The following is a 26,682-nucleotide window of genomic DNA, read 5'->3' on the forward strand; positions in this document are numbered from 1 at the left end:
TCCTCCCTCTCATCTTCCTTTGACTCTCTGTGTCCCCTCACCACCAAACTAGCTCGGGCCTCCCCCCCAGTCCTTGGCTTTCTGATGCTCTACGAGCTGTCCGAACCGAACTGCGGGCGGCGGAGAGAAAATGGAAAAGGTCCTGTCTCCCCAGTGATATGGCTTCCTTCCATGCCCTCTTATCATCTTTCCATTCCTCTGTCTCTCTAGCTAAATCTTCCTTCTTTCACTCGAAAATTAACGCGGCCGCCTCTAATCCCTGCAAACTGTTTTCAACTTTCTCCTCTCTTCTGGCCCCCCCTCCCCCCCCCCCCACCCCCCTCATCACTCACACCTCACACTGAGGCACTCTACTCTGCTAAAGCAAAATCCCTCTCCTCTGTCCTCATCTTCCTCGACCTATCAGCCGCCTTCGATACAGTCAACCATGAGATTCTGCTCTCATCGCTGTCTGGGATGGGTGTCACAGGTTCTGCACTCGCTTGGTTTTCCTCCTACCTCTCTGGTCGCTCCTACCAGGTGACTTGGAGGGGCGCAGTCTCCGACCCTCAACCCCTACGAACTGGAGTCCCGCAGGGCTCGGTTCTTGGGTCTCTCCTCTTCTCGCTATACACCATGTCTCTTGGTTCTGTTATCTCTTCCCACGGCTTTTCTTATCAATCCTACGCTGATGACACCCAACTCTTCATTTCCTTCCCCCCCGACACCCAAATCACCACACGGATCTCTGCCTGCTTGGCTGATATCTCTGCGTGGATGACTTCCCATCACCTGAAGCTCAACCTTGCCAAAACTGAGCTTCTCTACATCCCTGCTAAGTCCTCTCCGTCAATCGACCTCTCATTGACTGTTGAGGACTTTGTAGTTTCCTCCTCCCGTACGGCAAAGAATCTTGGGGTGACTCTTGATAACTGCCTCACCCTAGCTCCACAAGTATCCTCCACTGCCAGAACCTGCAGGTTCTTTCTGTATAATATACACCGTATCCATCATCTCCTGACTGAGAAAGCCACCCAGCTCCTAGTCCAGGCGCTCGTCATTTCCCGCCTGGATTACTGCAACTCCCTCCTAGCCGGTCTCCCAGCGTGTGCCATCAAGCCCCTCCAGCTGGTCCAGAATGCTGCAGCCCGCCTGATCACCAATCAGCCCAGGTCGGCTCATGTCACCCCGCTTCTCATTGGCCTCCACTGGCTTCCCATTGCCACACGCATCCGTTTCAAGGCCCTAGTGTTGGCATTTCAGGCTGCTAAGGGTACTGCCCCACCTTACATACAATCCCTGATCTTTCCCTACTCCCCAGCTAGACCACTCCGGTCTGCCAGCTCTGGTCGCCTTACGGTTCCCTCTCTACGTGCACCTGGCGGTCGAGCTGCACGTTCACGCCTGTTTTCCGTTCTGGTTCCTCAGTGGTGGAATGACCTGCCTACCACTGTCAGAACAGCAGAATCCCTCCCCCTATTTCGATGCAGACTCAAAACCCACCTTTTCAAACTCTACCTTAGTCCTCCCTCCTGACTTCCCCTGCCCTCCTTTCTGATATCCCTATCCTTGTCTAACCCCCCCAAAAAAAATAAAAAAATAAAAAATAAAATATTCTGATGACAACTATGTTTAGAACAGCATTTCCTGTGTATTTTGCTAGTTTCTGGATGTGATGCTCTGACTTATGGTAGAACCTATGCACTTGTAAGTCGCTTTGGATTAAAAGCGTCTGCCAAATGACTAAAATGTAAATGTAAATGTAAATTTGTCCAATTACTTTAGGTCCCTTGAAATGAAGGGACTATGTATGAAAATTGTTGCAATTCCTAAACCCTTCCTTCAATTTTGATGTAAACACCCTCAAATTAAAGCTGAAAGTCTGCACTTCAATTGCATCTCGATTTATTTTATTTCAAATCCATTGTGGTAGCGTACAGGGCCAAAATTATGAAAATTGTGTCCCTGTCCAAATATTTCCGGACCTAACTGTATACCACACATATTCAAACACACACACACACACACACACACACCAACGGCAACGTGGTTAAGTTTGATTCATTATTCCGCTGGTTTTCTGTCCGCCTATTCCTCCCACAGTTTTTGAGATGTCAACACCAAACCAACTGGAAAATATCCACCTTGGTCCCAAACAAATATTTAAAGTTTTCCAGTGAAATCCCATAGAAATGAATGTGTGTTCAGTTTCTGCAGTGGAGACAGTTGGAATTAAAATATTTTAACACGTTTTTTTTTAAGTGCCTTTACTCTCTCCATTTTTACTAAATATACATGTATTATACATCAACATATGATATCAACAGTCACCACTTTCAACTGTATTCCAGCTTGTAAATGCAAAAACTTAAACACCATGTATTAGCAGTAGTAGCAACAGCCCACTGATTTGCCGCAATCACACTCGAGGAAAATGCACATCTCTAGTTATTATTATTATTATTATTATTATAATTGATTATCAGTATATAATAAAAAATATGAATTCTTGTATTCATGCATGTTTTTTTGGCGGGATTTGGATTTGAAAACAATGGATTTTAAAAACAATGAGGTTACAGTAGAGGCAGTCAGCTTTAGGATATTTATATCCATACGGTATGAACCATGTAGGAATTGCAACCATTTTATTACAGTCATTGTCCAAATATTAAGGAGTCTACTCTATATCCAGCTGTGTAAATTCTACATGCTACGGATGCCATGAAATATTGCAAAAAGCTGTGTCACTCAGTAAGATAAAGAAATCTGTAAAATACCCACGATTCAAGTATTATTGTTATTTCTTTAGCATTTTAGCCATGGTGGCTGAATGCAGACTTACTCTTGTCAGGGGGTGGTCCCTCTCGAGTGCAAATGGATGTGTTTTGTGACAGACAGAGGCCTCCGGAGAAGGATGTGGTTTAAGCTAAACTAAAATTAACCGTCATATCATACTTTCCACTTTTAAAGGAACAGTAGGTTGTGTTAAAACATTGTTACAAGATTATAATATGCCAATTATATTTAATAGGTCTACAGTAACTTCACTGCCATAAAACTGTGCAAGTCACACTACAAGTCAAATTCAACAAAGCTACAGAATGTTAATCCAGACATCCAGAGAGTTTCTTGAATATTTTTGTGTATAAATAAATGTAAATATATTTTTTAAATGTTAATTTTGTTGAATTGTTGAACACCTGTCTTCATGAATAAAAGGATGCTTCACTTCTACCTGTAACAATTTCACATCCTGTGCACTATGAGGAACATGAATACACCATTACTTCATTTTGACCTCATTTCCTGCAAGGCACACAGTTCAACACACGTTTTCATTTCTCTGTTCAACTCCTTCAGTGTAAAGTGTTCAGTGTTAAATCAACTCTTCTATTACAGAGTATGCTCCTTACTGGACTCGTATACACTCTATTAGAGTTGAATCAACAGTGTGTCGCACCAGTTTCTACACCAGGTTTACAGTAACATGGATCTAAATCCCGCTGAAACTTGCCAGCCTGGAATAGTTGGCACTTTGCAGATTTTCTCGATGAGAAGGTCACAGACATCCGCAGATCCTTTGCAACCACCGCCCCCCCTCTCTGTGCCCCTCCCCCCTCTAGGCCCATCCCTTCCTTTTCCGCTTTCTCTCCCGTTACAGACTCTGATGTTCCTCTCAACTCCTGCTCTCCCACCCCCTACAACCTGTGCGCTTGACCCTATCCCCTCTTCTCTCCTCCAGACAATCACACCTGACATCCTCCCATTTTTCACCGCCCTCGTGAACTCCTCCCTGTCTTCCGGCTGTTTTCCATCATCCTCCAAGAGAGCCCACATCACCCCGCTGCTTAAAAAGCCTACCCTGGATTCCTCCATCATCCAGAATTACCGCCCAGTATCTCTTCTTCCTTTTCTAACTAAAACAATCGAATGATCAACTTTCTTCTTTTCTAAGAACAACCTGTGAGACCCCCATCAGTCTGGCTTCAGATCTGGCCACTCGACGGAGACCGCACTCCTCTCCGTCAGTGAATCACTCCATGCTGCACGAGCAGCCTCCCCCTCCTCTGTCCTCATTCTTCTAGATCTCTCTGCTGCCTTTGACACTGGATCACTCCATCCTCCTGCCCTCCCTGTCAGCAACAGGGATCTGTGGCACAGGCCTAAACTGGATTCCTACCTCTCACCCCCCTGCTTACTTCCCTCCACTGGCTGCCTGTCATGGACATTGGTGCTAGCCTTCCAAGCAGTTAAAGAGTCAGCCCCAGCTTACCACCAAAAAATCATCAGACCCTACCGGACCCCTTTGTTTGGCCACCACAGGCTCCCTGTGGAGGTCAGAACAGCAGAATCTCTTGCCATCTTCAAGCGCAGACTGATGATGCACCTCTTCAAGCTGCACCTCTCCTTAATTGTAGTCTTTACCTGTGTTATTCACTTGTGTATTAGGATGATACCTTTGCTAGTTTTGTTTGGCTAGGTAAGCAGTTTATTCATACATTTGCGCATTGCGGTGTTACCGTTAAAAAAAAAAAAGAAATCCGATAATCAAATAGGCCCAGTCCTTATCTTTGTTGTACTGTTAGCAGTTGAAATTGTATTTCCCTCCAGGGTCTTTCAGCACACTTATCCCTGGTTATGGGTTTGCACTTTGCACTTTGTTGTCCGTCGCTCTGGATAAGAGCATCTGCCAAATGCCGTTAATGTAAAAGGTCACTTCATCTATTGGGGGCTTTTCATCTGTAGCAGAGACCAATAGTGTCGGGGGAGTAGTTTAACTGCATGTACATTTTGCAGCGTTTTGCTGGTAGGTATAACCACATTCAACCTTGTGTAATGGTTGTAGTAGTTACACTAATTACTTTTACTGTCATTTTCAGGTGTAAGTCTAGTCCTGATTGGTGTGAAATACTCCAGTTCACTCTAGTTGCAAAAGAAAAACCAGACAGACAGAGACACACACACACACACACACACAGACACTCAAGCAGAGTGATTCACTGATGTTGGTTTCTTAAAGGCAGAATTAACCTTGTGGTTCTAGGTGGCATTTCCTGCTCTATGAGCCCCAGCAACAGGAGTGTTCTTGTACCCTGGCTGGTGCGCTTAATCGTGTTTAACAACTCAACATATGTCCTCCTCTGGGCCTGAGACGCCGAGTGAATTAGTATCCTGAATCGCAGTCCAATATTCAAAGACATGTCCCAAAAAGTCATCATTTTCTAAGTATATAATTTAGAACTTTTTGCCCTGAAAGCAACAAGGCTCTGCCCAGCACAGGGCATCATCATCAGCATCATCAACTTAAATTCTAACCAATCGGGGGGCCATTGGTTGGTGGGCAGCCAATGAGCAGTGGGTTTGATATGCATGCAGAATGGACAGGAGGTGACCTGTCTCCAGCTGTAGTGTTTAGACATGACATACTTCACAGCAAAAGGACCTTTAAAAACTATTTTCCTGATTTTCCTGATTTCCTTATTTATGTCTTTACTCATTTGTTTGTTTATTTATTTGTTTATTTTTCATTCTATTTACTACATTGAGTTAAGTTTTACCTATTAGTGCGCATGACTTCTGCATATGCAGAAGCTATGGTCATGGTTTTGTAGCCTGAGGTTGATCTGCATCTTGCCACCTCTAATCCCCCCCCCCCCCACACACACACACACACACACACACCACACCCACACACACCACGCACACATTTGTAGTAGTTGCACTACAAGAATAGAAAATAAGAATGCTTTATGTTGAGTGGACCCATTACACACCCCAGCCACAGCTTCGATGCATGAGTATGGATTCTCTCTCCACTGCACGCTATTTACAGTTGGTGAAAAGACTCATCCTTCACATTATGAGTCTGTGTATCTGTGCACAACATGGTAAGTCTGATTTACTTTTATTCTAATGTTTATTTCCATTTAGAACTGTTTTCTTATGAATTGGCAGCCGTGAGCATGTATGTGAAACACTTGGGCTTCACAGTGAAAGTGTTGCAAGTTGCAAAAGTATTATCAACATTAATTGAATTGTATTATTATAATCATCATCAAAGCCACTAGCATGTTTTTGTTTTGGAAAGCCCTCTTCAAGTTAGTATTGGAAAATGCAAATGAAATTTGTTTTTAAAATAGTCGTTTTCAGTAATTATGATTTCTCATTAAATGAACTACATCTCAATTACCAAGTCATGTTCCTAATTTATTCCTAATCCAGCCATGTCACAGAATGCATCCAGAGAGGTCAGACAAGTTGGGGACGCCGTACTTTTGCACCCTGCCAGGACAAGAGGAGATATGACAGATGCTCGCTGGATAAAAGCAAACAAGAAGATTTCTAACTCTAGCGAATGTGTGATTTTTGAAAACGGATCACTGCTAATAGAAACAGCCAATAAAAGTCACACAGGAAATTATACAGTGGAATTGTTTCAGCCTTCTGGCCGTAGGATTTCGAAAACCGACATTGAGCTCATCATAATAGGTATGGTTTTTGAAAGTGAATTATCTTTAAATAATTACTAATTGAGGTTAGTTATATTGCCACCTCTATTCTTACAGATGACCAACACTGAAAAAATGAATTCTGTGACATGGCATTACTGTGATATTTGATTGCACCTTGCTCTTTAGACAAAATTTGATGCGGGAATAGTCACATCAATTTTTACTGTCCTTCTGTAACAGAAAAGGGCAATTAACCACAATTATAAAAAGACCCCGAGAACCAAGATAGAGAAAAATAACCTTGAGATTATTTTTAAATAGCATTCATTTGAGTAGTATTGGCTTCCCCTTCACTGCCTCAATGCAAGCCGGCACTAATGTTGCAGCTCAGGAGTGTGTTGCTTGCCGAGTGATAATAACTTGGTGTTGACCACATCAGTTTCCTGTTTTCAGTCCTGAACAATACAGTGTGCATGTAGGCTACAGCCATTGTCCAAATCAGGAGTAGAAGATTCTTCTGAATTCACATCAAATGTTGTTTTGTTTTTTCAACTGAATTTCCCACTTGTCTGTAGAAAAACACCATTGTCATGCATCACTGGCCTACGTTTCCACCTGTGGTTGTAGTTGTGGTTGTTTGTTCCCATGTCTTTTTAGACGCCGTTTCCCAGCCAGAGATCTGCTCTTCCTGCACGTTAGACGGACATACCCTTCTGGCCAGCAGGACCACTGTCCGAAGGTGCAGAGGTACAGTTCACACCCAGAGAGCTACCGATGTGAATGCTAACTGATATCGCAACCCGGTAGCACGTCTGTGTCAAACATGCTGCTGGGTCCAAAATGGCTCAATCCTTTTTTCCTTTCTTTTTTTTGGTCAATTTGACAACATCTGTGGTCACAAAAAAAAAAATTCATGGTCCATATGTCCATTAAAAGCTAAACTTTTAGAGGTAGCACATTTTTGACAAAGAAGACTGCCCAAAGACAACCAAAAATATCGTTTGAGATGGTAATTTTCAGCCACATGTCAAGCCTAATTTTATTGATGTTTTTTTACATTTTACTGAATACTTGGTGGGCTTTCCGCTCCATCAGTGGAAGATAGCATATACCTGCAGAGGAGAAATTTCACAACGCAAACCCATTTAATTGATATTGCGACAAATATATTATATATATATATATATATATATAAATATATATATATATATATATATATATGTATTATTTTTTTTAATTAACAAATTAAGGATTGCTACACTGAAAAAGGTTTTAATGCATACATTTTTGAATGGGTGAATGCTGATGTTAGCTCTGCTAAATCACTGTGTGTTTCCATCACCATCGACGGGCAAAAAGAGAAGGCACAGAATCCTGGGATGCTTGAACAGTGGTCAAGCATTCGAGCACAATATCAATCGGGGCGTGTCCCTACATTTGTGTGCACAATCCTGCTCTCTCCGGGGCTGTTTGTACAATTTAGAAATGTTCTGTTTGCTATGGATGCAGGGCCGGATGAATGCAGTCTCTGCATTGGATCATAAACAGACCTGTCAGTTCTGTTCATACATTGTCAATACAACCCAGTATCATGCCAAAATGTGCTATGGGACCCATCTGGTCCAAGCTGAAAACACACTTATTTGTACATATTGCACTTGACAGAAATTCCTTGATGATCTGTACAATAGGTCGTTTGCAAGATAGATCAACACAGGTCTTTGGAGACTACAACAGCTAAATGTGTTTTTCATAATGTGTCTGTACATCTTGCCTAGGTGGTTCAAGGTGAAATGATGATCAGATTGCACATTTCCATGTGCATTACCGAGTGTAATAAAGTATGAAATACATTTCACATAAAAAACCCAAACAATCAAAAAAATCCAGCATATTGTGGAAGTGACAGTGTTGTGTTTGTGTCACGCTTAGGCATGGTTGTGGGTTGTTACAGTATGGAGGAGATAAAGTTGTTTTCCCCTAACGCATGTGTTCACCTCATTTAAACTAACGCAGGTCGCATTCCTGTGTGCATCGTGTGTGGGCTGTTCTTCAGTGTTCTGGTATGTTCCTTGGCCTGGCTGAAGTTATACCGGACGCCAACAAGGCACAGTGTAGGTCAGTAGAAGATTCCCATTTATTATTATTATTATTATTGTTATCATAATTATTATTGTCTATGCGTATAAAAATGTAATCCATCTGCTTCAAGGCACGACAGAAAAGCTTGAAATGTATAATTACACATGAAAATGCTGCACATTTTCTTAAATCAAATCAAAATGGAATTTTATAAAAACATCACAGCATAGTAGGCTATCACAAAATAAAATGGAAATTGTCAGCTGTACTTACTGATTATGGGTTATTCAGCAATGGGTCGTTTGGTTGTTGATCCAGGTAACCACACCGAAACAGGTATAAATAATGATCGATTTGAAGGTGCATTTTCAGCCCCCAGTTTCTAACTCACTAGTGGCCACTGGTGGTGGGGGATTAGCATAACAAGGCATTTCAGAGATCCGGCATGTCTTAATCTTGTTGGCCTCTTTTTCAGACACAGAGAACATCTACCTTTCCATGCAGGGGTTCCAAGAGAGGAGACCTGAACATCGAGAAATGGAGGTGGACAACAACATTTACGGTAACAGAGCTAGTGAATTACTGAATTAATATGCCCTGTGGTGTCTCGTTTTGGGACACAAAACTTTCATTTCAACCAATCATTGATCTCATCCCGTTTCTTTCATTTTCATTGGTTAACAAGCGTATTAACAATCAATGACTAATCAATGGGAAATGAATACACAGCTTCTTGACATAGTGTTAAATGATAAATACAATTTACAAAAATCTGTTTTAATCACAGAGCAGTGGCAGACACTTCCTTTGATTTCCATTGAGTATCAATTTAACAATTAATTCACAAAATACTCAGCTCTCACCAATTAGGCAGCTCGGTAGCCTATGCCTTATGCATTTATTTTTATTTTCATTCTTATAATTTGAGGAAATAGTGCACATTTCATCATCACTATTTGCAGACACTTAGACTTCTTTCTCTGCACTCACACTCACTCCGTAGACCGGAGTGGGACAGATCTGCAATGCGTAGATGATAAACATAGATTATAAAATTCTTGAAGCGCAGGTTTTGTTTTTGCTGGTTATTCTGGAAAGCTAACGCGGTACACAACAGATTGGTGTACCTTTGTTTACGTGTAGGCTAGGCTACCTTTTGATTAAAACGGACTTCTAACGGTTACATTGAATTTACGATGTAATATGGTGAAGCGGTGCGTTGCTAACTGTTTAGTCAGCTCGTTGGCATGCGTGTCAATCAAGAGAACTGAATGAAAAGCGGTTGAGGTCAATGATTAGTCTAAAGGAAGGTCTTGTGCTGATTCTGAGCTCACGAGAGGCCACTGAACATGACATAGTTCCCCTCATCAGAAGTGCCCAGGAGGCATTGCTGGCATCTGTGACATCACGGTCTTTACCTCAAAATCTGAATCAAAAATCAGATTCATGTGCAGCACACAGTGAGCATCGCACTATGCTTATTTAATCTGGTTAAATGAAGGAAAATAAAATACATGCAAAAATACAAATTGAGTGAGAAATTTGGGCTTTAAGTTTCAGCTCAACTGCCTTTAGATATTTTGGGTCACAGACCACAGGGATTTGAAAATCAAACAAGGTTAAACTAAAGTGTAATAATTAAAACTTATTTTTATGTTTCTTTACTTTCCAGTTACCTGTGAATCTCTACAAGACACAAGCAAAGTGACACAGAAAACAGAGACTTCTCCCTGAAGTTATTGAGTGTAAAAACAGAAACAAAAGGGTTCAAATGAGCTGCATATCTGCTATATATTCATGGTAACACTGCGCTAAACTCTACATTCTTAAAAGGGATGTTATTCTGCAATTTCTGCAATATAAAAAAAGTTCTATATTTGGAGCCCACCATCTGACTTCTGAAGAATTCCGACTACAGTCATCAAAATCATCCAACAATCTGTGTTAATATGAACAAATAAACATTTTGACATTGATTTTGAAATATTTTAATCACAGAAATCATGTCACACATCACATAACAATCACATCACAATAACAAATGCAGACTCAACCAACCTGCAGCCTGCCACCACAACCAGCCTCCAACCTGCCACCACAACCAGCCTCCAACCTGCCACCACAACCAGCCTCCAACCTGGCACCATAACCAGCCTCCAGCCTGGCACCATTGTAATATTTTCATGGGCCTTTGTCAATGCAATTTTTAAATCCATTCAATTGTTTTTTGTCTTTTTGTAACCTTTTACGACAGAGTTATCCCACTTCATAAGTACCGCACACCCGTACGGCAACTGCCACGAGGATCAATAAAACATCATCAAACACTTAAAATGCTCATCGTATTTACACAAGAATGTGGATGGTCGATCTACTTTTGTGGTTGGATGGGAAAAATCTAAGAAATGCGTTCGAATTTTAGCTTCACTGCCGCTATAATGAGCAATGAGTATGAATAAATTCAGACTGCACGGAAAAGCAAATATGTTTCATAATAGACTTTATTTCTAATAATATTACAGCATGGGGGAGGACCGGCCATATAGTGTAAATGGCAGGCATTTATATAGCGTCTTTTTCCAAAGCGCTGTACAATTGATGCTTCTCCATTCACCCATTCATACACCCATTCACACCAACGGTGATTGGCTGCCATGCAAGGCCCCGAACAGCTCGTCAGGAGCATTTGGGGGTTAGGTGTCTTGCTTAGGGACACTTCGACACAGCCCGGGCGGGGGATCGAACCGGCAACCCTCCGACTGGCAGACGACTGCTCTTACTGCCTGAGCCATCTCACCCTGGAAATACCTTGCAAAACCTTCCTGCAAAGGTAAGATACAACCCATGGCAAATATCAATTTATATCCTTTTGCGCTTAAAATGTATTGTTTTGGATGACAGCTGTGATGAAATTAATAATGGCTTCCAAACAAGTTTGATTTAGCCTTTGCATTTCTGGGTTTTTTAAAAAACCTTGTAACACCGTTATTGCATACAGACCCATGGGAAACCTGACTAAAGTACACTTAAGAACATTCAGACATATTACAGGCTTTAGAGTTTCTAAAGATTTACCTGAATGCGGATGAACGCTTCCATCTTCTGGAGTCGCTCCTCAAATGGAGCCAGCCTCCGGGCCACCTCCCTCTCCACCTCCCCTCTCCATCACCTCCTTGAGGGCCTTCTCCAGCTGGGCCAGAGAGTCCTCCATTGCCTGTTCCCCTCTCTGCCCAAAATCATTAAGCCATAATGTCCAGCATTATCAACATGCACAAACACACAAGTCCTCAGTTATACTTTTCAGAATTTGTTTCCAAAGAATCCACACATTGGTAATTTCCATTGGACACAGAAATAACAAATATCTCCAGGCCTGGAGGTAAGGGCTCTCTGGATTATCATTGCCTAAAATTCATGAGGCTTTAGGATAAATAATTAAAAACTCCTTTCAATATTTGTATCTCTTCTTTAAGGTTTTTACAACTATGTTTCAGCTCTGAAAACATTACTCTATTCCATACAGAAAAACAGATCATTCGCATTTTGCATGAATAATTATGAAAAGTACATATGTACAAGCTTTCAGCTTTCTTGAGTGTAGAGTGTAGATGGAGCTACTTACAGTTTTCTGTAAATTTGCATTTACGTACTGATGAACAATCTCCATTATGTTTTCCATAACTAAATTGTTCGATAAGTTATTTCCATAACTTCGTGGTATATATAGGCCAACGAATATTGACATTATTCGGAGTGTTACGTCATAGAGCGAAGCTCACCTTGAGAGGTAGATGACGTCATACGGGTCGGTTGCATCTTTCCCTGTATGACTGAATGTTGTTTGAAGCAGAATCTTCAGCGTCACGTCCATTCTTTAAAACATTCTATTGGGCAACAGCGTTAGGTTAATCATAAGCGCATTGTCCGCGCAACTCCGAGGTTTAATGTTTTTAAGTTTATTACATCAATTGAATCGGCACATTTAAGGGCATTTATTTCTCTAAACTATGTGCCACCGTTGTTTCACCCCAAAGTGCTATGAGCATTCATGTACGCATAAGTTTAGAATGGAAAGTAGACTAATAGTTATCGAATTGGTGTTCGGTGTTACGTAAGGTGACTTCATATTTATGAAACAGCGATTACTGTATATTCTATATTTAATTTGTCATGAGGCCATTTCAACGAATTATGCTTAAGTTTTTTAACGGATGCTTTAGCATCGCAATACTGCGCAAAATGAACAACTTGAAACTTTGCATCTATTGCAGTCCTTTCGCGTTTTTATAAACATTTAGCCGAACCGATATAATCCGTTATTGCAGTCGTAAGACGTTTGTTTGGCAGACAGGTAACAGAAAATTAATCTTTCCTAAAGAGTCCAGTAGGGGGAGGTAAACCCCCGGCTGTAACCTGTAACCTACACCCAGCGTACGGCCTTTCCCTGTCTCCATTTCCGAAACACGTGGGACAAACCTATTTAAATCCTTTATTCGGAATCAGAAGAAAAACTATGTAGTGAAATGTTTTCATCCTCTGAAAAACGCACGTTTCAAGGTTCTAATATACGCTTGTCATTTCTGTGAAAAGATGGTACTAGTTTAGTCCAACCACGGAATGAAATGTTTAGGCTATTGTCAATTGATTAAACGTTTATCAGGATCCACATGGATAGTTATTTAAAGTATAACACGTGCTCTGTCCTTCGACATATTTTGTGAAAGCGGTTGTTGCAAAACACAATTAGCATAACTCATCTAATGATTCGCGATGGGCTGAATGGCTTGTTTTTGTCATATTCTGGTGTGTTGTTCCGTCACCCTCTTAACATAGATCTTTAAAATGATATTATAACCTTTGAATGTAACTGAAAATTCGCTCGGAACTAAATAGGCATTAAGCATGCATACGTTCACCTTTTCATGAAAAAGTTATTATCGGACATATAAGAAAATAATAAATCAATATATCTATAAATTTCAACTTAAATTATATTTTTAAGACACTGCTCGGAGTGCTAACATTGTGGTTTTTAGAACACGGCGAGGTAAGGGACACATGTAGCCAATAGAAGCAGAGACACAAAGCCAACACAAAATGGCGGCCGTGAACCTGGGCGCTTTCTGAGGGTCTGTGACGTCATGGAGCAACGTCCGTACTTGGTCCTTTTTCAGTCACGTGCTCCGTCTTCTTCTTCTGTTCTCTGCAGCATGGCAGCTGGGGCCCAATTTCAGCTCGCAATCCTCCCGCTCCTGTCCGGAAGCTCTGCAGCTTTGCACAACGTGAGTCTGCGCTTCCTTCGCCATGTGACGGTATCGCTCAATCTCTCTCTGCCCATTGACATGACCATTTCATTAATTGATGCTTAATAGCTGACGTGCAACACATTAGCTGTAATATAGCATATGAGTTGTATGCTAATATGTGGGGTCAGTTCTAGCAAATGCACTGAATTCATGACATGGTCACCAGACAAACAGGAGCTGAGCTGTAAAGCAACGTGTGGGTTGAGAGGCTAAATCTCACATTTCTAAGTCATCAATGTTTCCTTTTACCCCCCTCCCATGTGGTATTTTAATGTATTTATTTATTTGTTTGTTTGTTTTAAGCTATTTGTGGAGCGAGTGGTATTTTGCAGAACTGGCCAAGAGATGGTTTCATTTACTTCTTTACTTTGATTTCTTTTGATGTATCTGCTGTGCTATGGATTAGGAAAATCCGTATTGTGGCAAGAGTAAAACTGGACAACGTTTGCGGTCTCAGGAAACAGAACCGATCTTTCCACAAACGGGGCACTGCAGCTGCATAAAGTAAAGAACTAAATATATAATCATGAAGCTTACAGAACCAAGGGGCATGATGAACTGCATGTTCAGAGAATGGTATATGGTTGGCATGTATATAGCGCCTTTATCCAAAGCGCTGTACAATTGATGCTCCTCATTCACCCATACACTCACACTCCGACACACCGACGGCGATTGGCTGCCATGCAAGGCACTGACCAGCTCGTCATGAGTAATTGGGGATTAGGTGTCTTGCTCAGGGACACTTTGACACAGCCCTGGCAGGGGTTCGAACCAGCAACCCTCTGACTGCCAGACGACTGCTCTTACTGCCTGAGCCATGTCGCCCTGAAGTGAACACAGTTAGTTGGAGGTACAAGGTGAGAATCAATTCCCAATAGCAGAAACACAAATTAAAACAGTAGTTTTACTAATCCAAATAAAGTATGCAACATGAAAGGGGTCATGTGTCTTGGGATAGATCAAGGGCCAAAGTTGCGCATGTGACAAATTATATTGTTGCCCATTTTCAATGTAAATGGATGTGCTTGCATGGAAATGAATTTTATCCTGAAAATGTTTCCAGTAGTGATTACATAGAATTGCCATATCTAGGTAAAGGGTTCTTTATTGGGCAAAATGTTTTTTTTTTGTCTGGTAGCTTTCACACTTCACACCTATGACAGAGAAGTGAAAAGGATTCTGCCACGGAATCAAGCTAAAGAACCCATTCAGAACCATGTTTTTCTCATAGTGTGTATGAATGCCTCCATAACGCGATCTGTTGGTCTGAGGAGGTCAGGGACAGCCTGTGGCCTGGTGGCTGGGACCTGAAAGGGTGCTTCAAGCCCTGGCCCGTAACCCCACACTGCCCCCTGCTTAGTGTAGTCAAATAAACTCCTCCAAAAAAGTTTGGAAATTTGTGTTTGGTTGATCATGTCTCTGGTGTCACTGTATTATTGTGTCTTATATCATTGGAAAGCCTGCTCATTTCCCTTTACAACGATGTCCCATTTGTAAGGATCATGCGTTTGTGGGATGAGCAGCACAGCTGATTATGTGGGTTGGGTCCCAAGTGCCAAATTTCCATTCCAATGTCAAACAGTGTATGCTCCAGTTGGTATAGACTCTATTGTTTTGAGTTGTTTGGGGGATTGCATGATTGAACAAATGAGACTTATTGGAAGACTAATTCTATGCTTTATTAATTGAACAGACAGACAGGAGCCTCAGTAGCGGGTGGAAGAACCATACGCAGCCATGACAGCCTGGCACCCCCTCCTGATTCTGGTCACCAGCCTGGTCACGTGTTGGGTGGGTGGATGTGAGGTGTGAGGTAGAGAGTGAGCGGTGTAACTTTGGGTGGGTGGATGTGAGGTGTGAGGTAGAGAGTGGGCGGTGTAACTTTGGGTGGGTGGATGTGAGGTGTGAGGTAGAGAGTGGGCGGTGTAACTTTGGGTGGGTGGATGTGAGGTGTGAGGTAGAGAGTGGGGGGTGTAACTGTGGGTGGGTGGATGTGAGGTGGGGGTGACATTCAGGTGGGCTGTGCCGGGCTGGGCATGAACACCAGTCTTGGGGGGCCGCTCTGTGGCTGTGAGGGTTGCAGATCAGTGGGAGCTCGTCTGTGTGGCAGCACCGAGACCAGCCCTCCCCCAAAACTGCACTGCCCTGGTGAGCAGAGGGGTAACTGTTAATGGTAAATTTACTATTGTGAATGGACTATATTTATATAGCGCCCTTTTCCAAAGCGCTTTACAATTGGTGCCTCTCATTCACCCATTCACACACACATATTCACACACGCACACACACACACCAACGGCCACGTGGTTAAGTTTGATTCATTATTCCGCTGGTTTTTTGTCCGCCTATTCCTCCCACAGTTTTTGAGATGTCAACACCAAACCAACTGGAAAATGTCCACCTTGGTCCCAAAACAAATATTTAAAGTTTCCCAGTGAAATCCCGTAGAAATGAATGTGTGTTCAGTTTCTGCAGTGGAGACAGTTGGAATGAAAATATTTTAACACGTTTTTTTTAAGTGCCTTTACTCTCTACATGTATTATACATCAACATATGATATCAACAGTCACCACTTTCAACTGGACTCCAGCTTGTAAATGCAAAAATTTAAACACCATGTATTAGAAGTAGTAGCAACAGCCCCCTGATTTGCCGCAATCACACTCGAGGAAAATGCACATCTCTAGTTATTATTATTATTATTATAATTGATAATCAGTGTATAATAAAAAAATATGAATTCTTGTATTCATGCATGTTTTTTTGGCGGGATTTGGATTTGATAACAATGGATTTGAAAACAATGAGGTTACAGTAGAGGCAGTCAGCTTTAGGATATTTACATCCATACGGTATGAACCATGTAGGAATTGCAGCCATTTTATTACAGTCATTGTCCAAATATTAAGGAGTCTACTCTATATCCAGCTGTGTAAATACTACATGCTACGGATGCCATGAAATATTGCAAAAAGCTGTGTCACTCAGTAAGATAAAGAAATCTGTAAAATACCCACGATTCAATTATTATTGTGAATCTTAAAGGATGTATTTATCATTGTTATTTCTTTAGCATTTTAGCCATGGTGGCTGAATGCAGACTTACTCTTGTCAGGGGGTGGTCCATCTCGAGTGCAAATGGATGTGTTTTGTGACAGAGACAGAGGCCTGCGGAGAAGGATGTGGTTTAACCTAAACTAAAATTAACCGACATATCATACTTTCCACTTTTAAAGGAACAGTAGGTTGTGTTAAAACATTGTTACAAGACCATTGTAAATCCCTTCATATTATTGAAAAGGGCTCACTGACATGTTGACCCACCCTCTGCCTGTGTTTATAGTCCTTAAATTCAGATTTCAAAGTATACAGTTGACGGGCCGGCACTCTGTACCAAAACATTGCACAGCTGTACAATAATTCAGGCTCATTGGTTGAAAATGTGTTCTAATTGTCACGGCCAATGGCGTGTCAGTGTGTTCACAGAGAAGGAGTGTGATAAACAGTGTTGTGGTTTGAGCGTGTTTGTTGAATCAATTCCTCTCTTGACTGTTAGAAGTCCAAAATGGAGCTATTGTACCTTAAATTTTTGCCTGTGCTTTCGAGACCTCATTCTGCATTCTGCTCTAATTGCATTTTTATTCAGGAATTACCGTCACTGGTTTGGCAAAAATGTGCCTTCGTTTTGTCCACATTTCAAAGTATATTATCGAAAATCTGAATATGCCAATTATATTTAATAGGTCTACAGTAACTTCACTGCCATAAAACTGTGCAAGTCACACTACAAGTCAAATTCAACAAAGCTACAGAATGTTAATCCAGACATCCAGAGAGTTTCCTGAATATTTTAGTGTATAAATACATTTTTATATTATAATATAAAAAATATTTTATAAATATTTTTTTAAATGTTAATTTTGTTGAATTGTTGAACACCTGTCTTCATGAATAAAAGGATGCTTCACTTCTACCTGTAACAATTTCACATCCTGTGCACTATGAGGAACATGAATACACCATTACTTCATTTTGACCTCATTTCCTGCAAGGCACACAGTTCAACACACGTTTTCATTTCTCTGTTCAACTCCTTCAGTGTAAAGTGTTCAGTGTTAAATCAACTCTTCTAGTACAGAGTATGCTCCTTACTGGACTCGTATACACTCTATTAGAGTTGAATCAACAGTGTGTCGCACCAGTTTCTACACCAGGTTTACCGTAACATGGATCTAAATCCCGCTGAAACTTGCCAGCCTGGAATGGTTGGCACTTTGCAGATTTTCTCGATGAGAAGGTCACAGACATCCGCAGATCCTTTGCAACCACCGCCCCCCCTCTCTGTGCCCCTCCCCCCTCTAGGCCCATCCCTTCCTTTTCCACTTTCTCTCCCGTTACAGACTCTGATGTTTCTCTCAACTCCTGCTCTCCCACCCCCTACAACCTGTGCGCTTGACCCTATCCCCTCTTCTCTCCTCCAGACAATCACACCTGACATCCTCCCATTTTTCACAGCCCTCGTGAACTCCTCCCTGGCTGTTTTCCATCATCCTCCAAGAGGGCCCACATGACCCCGCTGCTTAAAAAGCCTACCCTGGATTCCTCCATCATCCAGAACTACTGCCCAGTATCTCTTCTTCCTTTTCTAACTAAAACAATCGAATGATCAACTTCCTTCTTTTCTAAGAACAACCTGTGAGACCCCCGTCAGTCTGGCTTCAGATCTGGCCACTCGACGGAGACCGCACTCCTCTCCGTCAGTGAATCACTCCATGCCGCACAAGCAGCCTCCCTCTCCTCTGCCCTCATTCTTCTAGATCCCTCTGCTGCCTTTGACACTGTGGATCACTCCATCCTCCTGTCCTCCCTGTCAGCAACAGGGATCTGTGGCACAGGCCTAAACTGGATTCCTACCTCTCTGGTCGTTCCTTCCAGGTTGCCTGGGCTGATACAGTATCGACACCTCGGCCACTTGCCACAGGAGTTCCCCTGGGCTCAGTCCTAGGCCCACTTTTTTTCTCTCTTTACACTCATTCCCTTGGCCCCGTTATCACTGCTCATGGTCTATCCTACCACTGCTACGCTGATAATACCCAACTCTTCTTATCATTCCCACCATCTGGCACACAGGTTTCAGCCTGCATCTCTGCTTTCCTGAGTGACATCCAGAGCTGGATGGACAACCACCACCTAAAGCTCAACCCAGGTAAGACTGAAATAATCTTAATTCCTGCTCTTACCTCTCCCCATCTGGATCTCTCCATTTCCCTTGGAGATACCTCACTGACGCCATCACTATATGCAAGGAACCATGGTGTGGTGATGGACAGCAGACTGTCCCTCTCAGAGAACATTGCGGCGGTGACCCGGTCATGCAGGTTCTTCCTATACAACCTACGGAGAATCCACCTCTTTCTCACCCCCTACTCGACCCAGCTCCTGGTCCAAGCAATGGTTTTGCCCCTCCTGGACTACTGCAACTCTCCTGGCTGGCCTCCCAGCATCCGCCATCAGACCCCTCCAACTCATCAAGAATGCAGCAGCTCGTCTGGTCTTCAACCTTCCCAAACATTTGCATGTCACCCCCCTGCTTACTTCCCTCCACTGGCTGCCTATCATGGACATTGGTGCTAGCCTTCCAAGCAGTTAAAGAGTCAGCCCCAGCTTACCACCATCAGATAAGAGCATCTGCCAAATGCCGTTAATGTAAAAGGTCATGTAATGGTGAATCCATTTCCTGTTGATTGGAACTTCATCTATTGGGGGCGTTTCATCTGTAGCAGAGACCAATAGTGTCGGGGGAGTAGTTTAACTGCATGTACATTTTGCAGCGTTTTGCTAGTAGGTATAACCACATTCAACCTTGTGTAATGGTTGTAGTAGTTACACTAATTACTTTTACTGTCATTTTCGTGTTATGTCTAGTCCTGATTGGTGTGACATACTCCAGTCCACTGTAGTTGCAAAAGAAAAACCAGACAGACAGAGACACACACACACACACCACACACACACACACACACACACACAGAGACACTCAAGCAGAGTGATTCACTGATGTTGGTTTCTTAAAGGCAGAATTAACCTTGTGGTTCTAGGTGGCATTTCCTGCTCTATGAGCCTCAGCAACAGGAGTGTTCTTGCACCCTGGCTGGTGCGCTTAATCGTGTTTAACAACTCAGCATGCGTCCTCCTCTGGGCCTGAGACACCGAGTGAATTAGTGTCCTGAATCGCAGTCCAATATTCAAAGACATGTCCCAAAAAGTCATAATTTTCTAAGTATATAATTTAGAACTTTTTGTCCTGAAAGCAACAAGGCTCTGCCCAGCACAGGGGTGTATGGTGCCGGTGAGTTGGAGAGCATGCATCATCAACTTAAATTCGAACCAATCGGGGGGCCATTGGTTGGTGGGCAGCCAATGAGCAGTGGGTTTGATACGCATGCAGAATGGACAGGAGGCGACCTGTCTCCAGCTGTAGTGTTTAGACAAGGACATACCTCACAGCAAAAGAAATTTAAAAAACTATTTTCCTGATTTCCTATTTATTTATGTGTTTACTTATTTGTTTATTTATTTTTCATTCTATTTACTACATTTAGTTAAGTGTTACCTACTAGTGTGCATGAATTCTGCATATGGTTTTGTAGCCTGAGGTTGATCTGCATCTTACCACCTCTAATGGCCATGATGAGGCTCTCCCCCCCCTCACACATATCACACCCACACACACCACGCACACATTTGTAGTAGTTACACTACAAGAATAGAGAAATAAGAACGCTTGATGTTGAGTGGTAGCTGTTTCACACCCCAGCCACAGCTTCGATGCATGAGTATGGATTCTCTCTCCACTGCACGCTATTTACAGTTGGTGAAAAGACTCATCCTTCACATTATGAGTCTGTGTATCTGGGCACAACATGGTAAGTCAGATTTACTTTTTTTCTAATGTTTATTTCCATTTAGAACAGTTTTCTTATGAATTGGCAGCCGTGAGCATGTATGTGAAACACTTGGGCTTCACAGTGAAAGTGTTGCAAGTTGCAAAAGTATTATCAACATTTATTGAATTGTATTATTATAATCATCATCAAAGCCACTAGTATGTTTTTGTTTTGGAAAGCCCTCTTCAAGTTAGTATTGGAAAATGCAAATGAAATTTGTTTTTAAAATAGTCGTTTTCAGTAATGATGATTTCTCATTAAATGAACTACATCTCAATTACCAAGTCATGTTCCTAATTTATTCCTAATCCAGCCATGGCACAGAGCGCATCCAGAGAGGTCAGACAAGTTGGGGACGCCGTACTTTTGCACCCTGCCAGGACAAGAGGAGATATGACAGATGCTCGATGGATAAAAGCAAACAAGAAGATTTCTAACTCTAGCGAATGTGTGATTTTTGAAAACGGATCACTGCTAATAGAAACAGCCAATAAAAGTCACACAGGAAATTATACAGTGGAATTGTTTAACTGTTCTGGCCGTAGGATTTCGAAAACCGACATTGAGCTCATCATAATAGGTATGGTTTTTGAAAGTTAATTATTTTTAAATAATTACTAATTGAGGTTAGTTATATTGCCACCTCTATTCTTACAGATGACCAACACTGAAAAAAAGAATTCTGTGACATGGCATTACTGTGATATTTGATTGCACCTTGCTCTTTAGACAAAATTTGATGCGAGAATAGTCACATCAATTTTTACTGTCCTTCTGTAACAGAAAAGGGCAAATAACCACAATTACCCCAAGAACCAAGATAAAGAAAAATAACCTTGAGATTATTTTTAAATAGCATTAATTTGAGTAGTATTGGCTTCCCCTTCACTGCCTCAATGCAAGCCGGCACTATTGTTGCAGCTCAGAAGTGTGTTGCTTGCCGAGTGATAATAACTTGGTGTTGACCACATCAGTTTCCTGTTTTCAATCCTGAACAATGCAGTGTGCATGCAGTCTACAGCCATTGTCCAAATCAGGAGTAGAAGATTCTTCTGAATTCACATCAAATGTTGTTTTGTTTTTCCAACTGAATTTCCCACTTGTCTGTCGAAAAACACCATTGTCATGCATCACTGGCCTACGTTTCCACCTGTGGTTGTGGTTGTGGTTGTTTGTTCCCATGTCTTTTTAGACGCCGTTTCCCAGCCAGAGATCCGCTCTTCCTGCACGTTAGACGGACATACCCTTCTGGCCTGCAGGACCACTGTCCGAAGGTGCAGAGGTACAGTTCACAACCAGAGAGCTACCGATGTGAATGCTAACTGATATCGCAACCCGGTAGCACGTCTGTGTCAAACATGCTGCTGGGTCCAAAATGGCTCAATCCTTTTTTCTTTTCTTTTTTTTGGTCAATTTGACAACATCTGTGGTCACAAAAAAAAAATTCATGGTCCATATGTCCATTAAAAGCTAAACTTTTAGAGGTAGCACATTTTTGACAAAGAAGACTGCCCAAAGTAAATATCGTTTGAGATGGTAATTTTCAGCCACATGTCAAGCCTAATTTTATTGATGTTTTTTTACATTTTACTGAATACTTGGTGGGCTTTCCGCTCCATCAGTGGAAGATAGCATATACCTGCAGAGGAGAAATTTCACAACGCAAACCCACATATATATATATGTATTATTTTTTTAATTAAGAAATTAAGGATTGCTACACTGAAAAATGTTTTAATGCATAATTTTTGAATGGGTGAATGCTGATGTTAGCTCTGCTAAATCACTGTGTGTTTCCATCACCATCGACAGGCAAAAAGAGAAGGCACAGAATCCTGGGATGCTTTAACAGTGGTCAAGCATTCGAGCACAATATCAATCGGGGCGTGTCCCTACATTTGTGTGCACAATCCTGCTCTCTCCGGGGCTGTTTGTACAATTTTGAAATGTTCTGTTTGCTACGGATGCAGGGCCGGATGAATGCATTCTCTGCATTGGATCATAAACAGACCTGTCATTTCTGTTCATACATTGTCAATACAACCCAGTATCATGCCAAAATGTGCTATGGGACCCATCGGGTCCAAGCTAAAAACACACTTATTTGTACATATTGCACTTGACAGAAATGCCTTGATGACCTGTACAACAGGTAGTTTGCAAGATAGATTAACACAGGTCTTTGGAGACTAAAACAGCTAAATGTGTTTTTCATAATGTGTCTGTACATCTTGCCTAGGTGGTTCAAGGTGAAATGATGATCAGATTGCACATTTCCATGTGCATTTCCGAGTGTAATAAAATATAAAATACATTTCACATAAAAAACCCAAACAATCAAAAAAATCCAGCATATTGTGGAAGTGACAGTGTTGTGTTTGTGTCACGCTTAGGCATGGTTGTGGGTTGTTGCAGTATGGAGGAGATAAAGTTGTTTTCCCCTAACGCATGTGTTCACCTCATTTAAACTAACGCAGGTCGCATTCCTGCGTGCATCGCGTGTGGGCTGTTCTTCAGTGTTCTGGTATGTTCCATGGCCTGGCTGAAGTTATACAGATCGCCAACAAGGCACAGTGTAGGTCAGTAGAAGATTCCCATTTATTATAATTATTATTATGATTGTTATTATAATTATTGTTGTCTATGCCTATATAAATCAAATCCATCTGCTTCAAGGCATGACAGAAAAGCTTGAAATGTATAATTACACATGAAAATGCTGCACATTTTCTTAAATCAAATCAAAATGGAATTTTATAAAAACATTTTCACAGCATAGTAGGCTATCACAAAATAAAATGATTATGGGTTATTCAGCAATGGGTCGTTTGGTTGTTGATCCAGGTTACCACACCGAAACAGGTATAAATAATGATCGATTTGAAGGTGCATTTTCAGCCCCCAGTTTCTAACTCACTAGTGGCCACTGGTGGTGGGGGATTAGCATAACAAGGCATTTCAGAGATCCGGCATGTCTTAATCTTGTTGGCCTCTTTTTCAGACACAGAGAACATCTACCTTACCATGCATGGGTTCCAAGAGAGGAGACCTGAAAATCGAGAAGTGGAGGTGGACAACAGCATTTACGGTAACAGAGCTAGTGAATTACTGAATTAATATGCCCTGTGGTGTCTCGTTTTGGGACACAAGACTTTCATTTAAACCAATCATTGATCTCATCCCGTTTCTTTCATTTTCATTGATTAAATCAATCAAGCGTATTAACAATCAATGACTAATCAATGGGAAATGAACACACAGCTTCTTGACATCGTGTTAAAAGATTAATACAATTCACAAAAATCTGTTTTAATGACAGAGCAGCGGCAGACACTTCCTTTGGTTTCCATTGAGTATCAATACAACAATTAATTCACAAAATACTCAGTACCATCAGGCATAGCCAGCTCTCACCAATTAGGCAGCTCGGTAGCCTATGCCTTATGCATTTATTTTTATTTTCATGATTATAATTTGAGGAAATTGTGCACATTTCATCATCACTACCGTAAATCCTCAAATTTTATTCTTAGAAATAAAGTAAAAGGCTACACTTAAAGTGGGCCAACACTGTTCAACACTTCCTGTAACCGTTCAGAAATCAATTAGTGTAGGCTAATCAGGAACACCGTTTGGTAAGTCATAGTGTCAGTTTTAACAGACTTAGTTTATTGCAAAAATATTCTCAAACACAATAAATCACATGCAAATTTACTTTTGGACTGTTTGATTCGATTGCTAAATGTTGGGACTGATGGGCACTGAAATCTGGGGGGTATTTGATGGTTCACTGTTAAGTTTTATGTAGTTGAAAGAGTGTCGGGATTTCCACCCGTCTGTTTATTGCGAGCCAAGGCAGCCGCTTTCATTGAACGTGCGCTGTGCTGTTAATACATGGAAACCTTATTGCGTAGCCAAGTAGTTTGCCTGATTAACTTTTTATTAAATTCGAAGGCTGGAATGCCTCGCGGCAACAATTGTGTTTAAATGTATACTGCTTCAGCCTTTGGCAAGCGACTGGTAGCTTGAGACCCATGGTGTAGGACGACGACTTTTCATTGGCAACAGTATTAAACCAACCAACAATATAGTTAAATCGAAACAATGTCCTCTAGTGCTCATGGACTGATAGCCCTACTGGTAGGCAATATTACGCTGGCTTGTATTTGGGGACCGGCCTTTATTTGTCCGAATCGACCACGGCCCCGGCTATTATCCGAGGCCCGGCTTCAAATAGAATCCCAGACACAATTTGAGGATTTACGGTATTTCCAGGCACATGTAGACTTCTTTCTCTGCTCTCACACTCACTCCGTAGACCGGAGTGGGACAGATCTGCAATGCGTATGATTATAAAATTCTTGAAGCGCAGGTTTTGTTATTGCTGGTTATTCTGGAAAGCTAACGCGATAGACAACAGATTGGTGTACCTTTATTTACGTGTAGGCTAGGCTACCTTTTGATTAAAACGGATTTCTAACGGATACATTGAATTTACGATGTAATATGGTGAAGCGGTGTGTTGCTAACTGTTTAGTCAGCTCGTTGGCATGCGTGTCAATCAAGATAACTGAATGAAAAGCGGTTGAGATCAATGATTAGTCTAAAGGAAGGTCTTGTGCTGATTCTGAGCTCACGAGAGGCCACTGAACATGACATAGTTCCCCTCATCAGAAGTGCCCAGAAGGCATTGCTGGTATCTGTGACATCACGGTCTTTACCTCAAAATCTGATTCAAAAATCAGATTCATGTGCAGCACACAGTGAGCATCGCACTATGCTTATTTAATCTGGTTAAATGAAGGAAAATAAAATACATGCAAAAATACAAATTGAGTGAGAAATTAGGGCTTTAAGTTTCAGCTCAACTGCCTTTAGTTATTTTGGGTCACAGACCACAGGGATTTGAAAATCAAACAAGGTTAAACTAAAGTGTAATAATTAAAACTTATTTTTATGTTTCTTTACTTTCCAGTTACCCGTGAATCTCTACAAGACACAAGCAAAGTGACACAGAAAACAGAGACAACTTCTCCCTGAAGTTATTGAGTGTAAAAAGAGAAACAAAAGGGTTCAAATGAGCTGCATATCTGCTTATTATCCATGGTAACACTGCGCTAAACTCTAAACTTAAAAGGGATGTTATTCTGCAATTTCTGCAATATAAAAAAGTTATATATTTGGAGCCCACCATCTGACTTCTGAAGAATTCCGACTACAGTCATCAAAATCATCCAACAATCTGTGTTAATATGAACAAATAAACATTGTGACATTGATTTTTAAATATTTTAATCACAGAAATCATGTCACACATCACATAACAATCACAATAACAAATGCAGACTCAACCAACCTGCAGCCTGCCACCACAACCAGCCTCCAACCTGCCACCACAACCAGCCTCCAACCTGGCACCATAACCAGCCTCCAACCTGCCACCACAACCAGCCTCCAACCTGGCACCATAACCAGCCTCCAGCCTGGCACCATTGTAATATTTTCTTTGGCCTTTGTCAATGCAATTTTTAAATCCATTCAATTGTTTTTGTCTTTTTGTAACCTTTTACGACAGGGTTATGCCACTTCATAAGTACCGCACACCCGTACGGCAACTGCCACGAAGATCAGTAAAACATCATCGTATTTACACAAGAATGTGGATGGTCAATCTACTTTTGTGATTGGATGGGAAAATCTAAGAAATGCGTTCGAATTTTAGCTTCACTGCCGCTATAATGAGCAATGAGTAAGAATACGAAAACGAAACGAGATGGCTCATCTCTAGGGGTTATCCATTTATAAATAAATTCAGACTGCACACGGAAAAGCAAATATGTTTCATAATAGACTTTATTTTTAATAATATTACAGCATGGAGAGGACGGGCCATATAGTGTAGTGAAGGA

General features: G+C 41.5%; 1 protein-coding gene and 1 long non-coding RNA gene across 5 annotated transcripts; both read left to right on the plus strand.

The window, feature by feature from the left end:
- The first annotated feature begins 6,127 nt into the window (after positions 1–6,127).
- On the plus strand, positions 6,128–9,021 carry LOC133123253 (uncharacterized). The gene is made up of 4 exons (XR_009708212.1): positions 6,128–6,471; positions 7,092–7,181; positions 8,451–8,552; positions 8,992–9,021. It is a non-coding gene; the product is annotated as an uncharacterized LOC133123253 (long non-coding RNA).
- Positions 9,022–13,738: 4,717 nt separating this feature from the next.
- On the plus strand, positions 13,739–25,964 carry LOC133124826 (uncharacterized). 4 transcript variants are annotated; one of them, XM_061236346.1, is made up of 8 exons: positions 13,739–13,798; positions 15,519–15,616; positions 20,698–20,752; positions 21,087–21,353; positions 21,966–22,055; positions 23,251–23,352; positions 23,775–23,861; positions 25,749–25,964. In XM_061236346.1, exons 2-8 carry the CDS (start codon positions 15,563–15,565, stop codon positions 25,811–25,813), a joined length of 720 nt encoding a protein of 239 aa, XP_061092330.1. In that variant the 5' UTR covers positions 13,739–13,798; positions 15,519–15,562; the 3' UTR covers positions 25,814–25,964. The 4 variants fall into 4 exon arrangements, with proteins under 4 accessions (XP_061092330.1, XP_061092329.1, XP_061092331.1 ...); XM_061236345.1 differs by having other exon boundaries at positions 13,753–13,798; positions 15,523–15,616; XM_061236347.1 differs by lacking the exons at positions 13,739–13,798; positions 15,519–15,616 and adding an exon at positions 15,863–15,998.
- Positions 25,965–26,682: the final 718 nt, after the last annotated feature.

This window comes from Conger conger, chromosome 3, assembly GCF_963514075.1.
Source record: "Conger conger chromosome 3, fConCon1.1, whole genome shotgun sequence".
Lineage (NCBI taxonomy): Eukaryota > Metazoa > Chordata > Actinopteri > Anguilliformes > Congridae > Conger > Conger conger.